General features: G+C 50.2%; 1 protein-coding gene across 1 annotated transcript; it reads left to right on the top strand.

The window, feature by feature from the left end:
- The first annotated feature begins 471 nt into the window (after window positions 1–471).
- LOC119343552 lies at window positions 472–1,617 on the top strand. Its single transcript, XM_037614459.1, has one exon. The coding sequence runs from the start codon at window positions 472–474 to the stop codon at window positions 1,615–1,617; it is 1,146 nt and encodes a 381-aa protein (XP_037470356.1).
- The last annotated feature ends 1,041 nt before the right edge of the window (window positions 1,618–2,658 follow it).

Here is a 2,658-nt window from a genome sequence, read left to right as displayed (position 1 = left end):
GATGTATCTAGATGTATTTTAGTTCTAGATACATCCATTTCTGCGACGAGTAATTTGGAACGGAGGGAGTACATCACATGAGACAAGGGGGAACTGTAGAAGATGATAGAGAACGTAATATGACGGAGTTTTAATTTTTAACTCACGAGAATCTAGAGAGAAGAGTATTACTGCTGTTCTTCTCTGGCTATGTATTAACTTATGTATGCAAAGCAGCCACAATGTGTTTGGCTTTCCCATATTTTGAGATAGCTTGCAAAAATCCTTCTAATTAGGAAATGGGTGTAATAAAAGGGATTTCCAGGGACCAAACTGCTAGGGCTTAGTTTTGTGTCTCGGGATTGTCCCAGCCGCCAGGTTAAAATTGAATCTATATAAAGGCATTCCCCTTCACTCATAGTCTCATCTGCATCCCCATTTCTAGTCAAATTGTCCAAACAAAACATCTAACCCTAGAAACCCGGGCCTGCCATGGCGGCGGCGGCGGACTGGTCAAGCCTTCACCAGGACCTCCTCAGCCGTATCTTCCTCCTAATCGCATGCCTCGCCGACCGCGTCAGGGCCTCCGCCGCCTGCAAGCACTGGCGCCGCGTTGCGCTGGATGACCCGCCCACGCTCCCCTGGCTCCTCACGCCCTCCACCGCCGGCATCTCCTGCTACCGCATCTTCGGCGGCTTAGACCATCCGCGCCCGTCCATCCCCGGCGAGGTCCACGGGGCGCGTTTCTGCGGCTCCTTTCCCGGCGGCTGGTTCGTGGCCGCGCAACACGACTGGCGCGCCCACGCCCTGCTCAACCTCCGGCCCGGCGAGCGCGTTCCCCTTCCGGGCCGCGTGCGCATCCCCCTGTACCCCATCGTCCTCAAGTGCCCAATAGTAATCCGCGTCGCCGCCATGTCCGCCCCGCCATCGTCTGGCGCCTGCGTCGTCGCTGCCCTAACGTCAGGCCCGACCACCTTGGCGTTCTGGCGCCCGGGCATGGACTGCTGGTCGCAACCGCCGATGGGGATTGTCGTTCCGCACAACGCCCAGGACCTGACATACCATGACGGATGGTTCTGGGCCATCACCCCCGCGGAGAATCTCGTGTGCTACAAGCCGGAGATCAACGATGGAGACGCCGCCTCTCTTACTATTCGACATCTCGTCTACAAGTCCCATGGACATGGTCACCACCAGATGACCACGACGACCCCGACGGCACCCGGGAAGGCCGTCTCCCGCTACCTCTTGCCCTCCGCCTCCGGCGCCGATCTGCTGATGGTGAAGAGGTTCGTCGCGCCGGCGAGAGGCGGCGCCACGTTGCGCTTCGAGGTCTTCAGCCTACACAAGGAACAGGACGGACGGTCGGCTTCCTGGCGCTCCTACCCGATGAGCGGGCGGCTGCTCTTCGTCGGCCGCAGCTGCTCCAAGGCATTCGACACCGGGCACGCCGGCAGCCCGGGCTACATCTACTTCCTCGACGACGTCTACCCTAGGGGTCCGCTCAGCGTCCTTCAGCAGAAAGTGTATCCCTGCGTGGACACTGGCGCGTGGGATTGCTCCCGTCAGGAAATCAAGCGCTGCCTGCCATGCTCGCCTCCCTCGGACAGCTCGCCCTGCATTTGGTACCTTCATTGACCTCGGACAGCAGGTTCAGTCTGAGACTTGACTTGATGGACTAGATTTCCATCGCTAGTAGTTCCGATCTCAGTTTTCCATCAGTATAATTAGAGCCGGCCGGTGTTTACTATAATGTTGCTGTTATCGCTGCAATCGTCGTCGTCATTGCTGTAATGGGGTTATGGGAAATTGGAAGATCCATGCCCAGCAATTGTCTGTTTGTACTTGATTTGAAGATTGTTTTCGAACTCATTTCATCTATAAAATATATGTTGTTGTGTCATTGTTGTCGTTGCAATAAGCCTATTGGAAATTGGAAGTTCCATATCCAATTTGTTGTATGTACTTAACCTGACGACTGTTTTTCAAGCTCACTTCATCTACGAAATTGATACGAGTAACTCTTTAGACTGCTATATACCTATATATACGTACTTGTTTGATTTCAATCATGTAAGAGATATTTTGCTGTCAATTCAAATTGAGATTTGATATTCATCTATAATGCTGAAATAATATTTAATTCCCGTAGTAGATAATGTGCAACAGCATATTTTATGTGTGTTCAAGTATACAGCAAGTAGCACAGATTGTATGAGACGACCTTTGTTCACTTCTTGGTATCTTTGCAAGTCTTTGCTCAACTGGAGGCATATATTCATCTATGTGTTATCCGTAAAATAGGTAAGATCCCATGGAGTAGAAATTAGGGAATAAGGCATCTGAGATGATCCAATTCACTATTACAGTTTATATATTATACGGAAGTGTATTTTTTTCTTTGCATATATAGCTTCTGATCTGCAATAATATCAAAGTAAGAGAAAGGGTCCGAGGATGAATGCGAGCTAAACTGTATGATGTGCTGGTCGGTAATATTTAAATGTATGTTTGGACAAAAGAAACTCGCAATATTAAGGGATAAACAGGGACATGATAAACATTGATTCCACATAAACTGTTGTCACCACCGTGTTGCCTGGACTAGACCTCGAGTGAACCTCTTTAGCCAGTGGAGAAATATGCATTTTTAGGAGTAAGAGGATCAAACTACCTGTG

This window comes from Triticum dicoccoides, unplaced genomic scaffold (genome assembly GCF_002162155.2).
Source record: "Triticum dicoccoides isolate Atlit2015 ecotype Zavitan unplaced genomic scaffold, WEW_v2.0 scaffold132429, whole genome shotgun sequence".
In the NCBI taxonomy this organism is placed as follows: Eukaryota; Viridiplantae; Streptophyta; class Magnoliopsida; order Poales; family Poaceae; genus Triticum; species Triticum dicoccoides.
The sequence above is the reverse complement of the archived record's forward strand: the minus strand, read 5'-3'. Positions and strand labels throughout refer to the sequence as shown.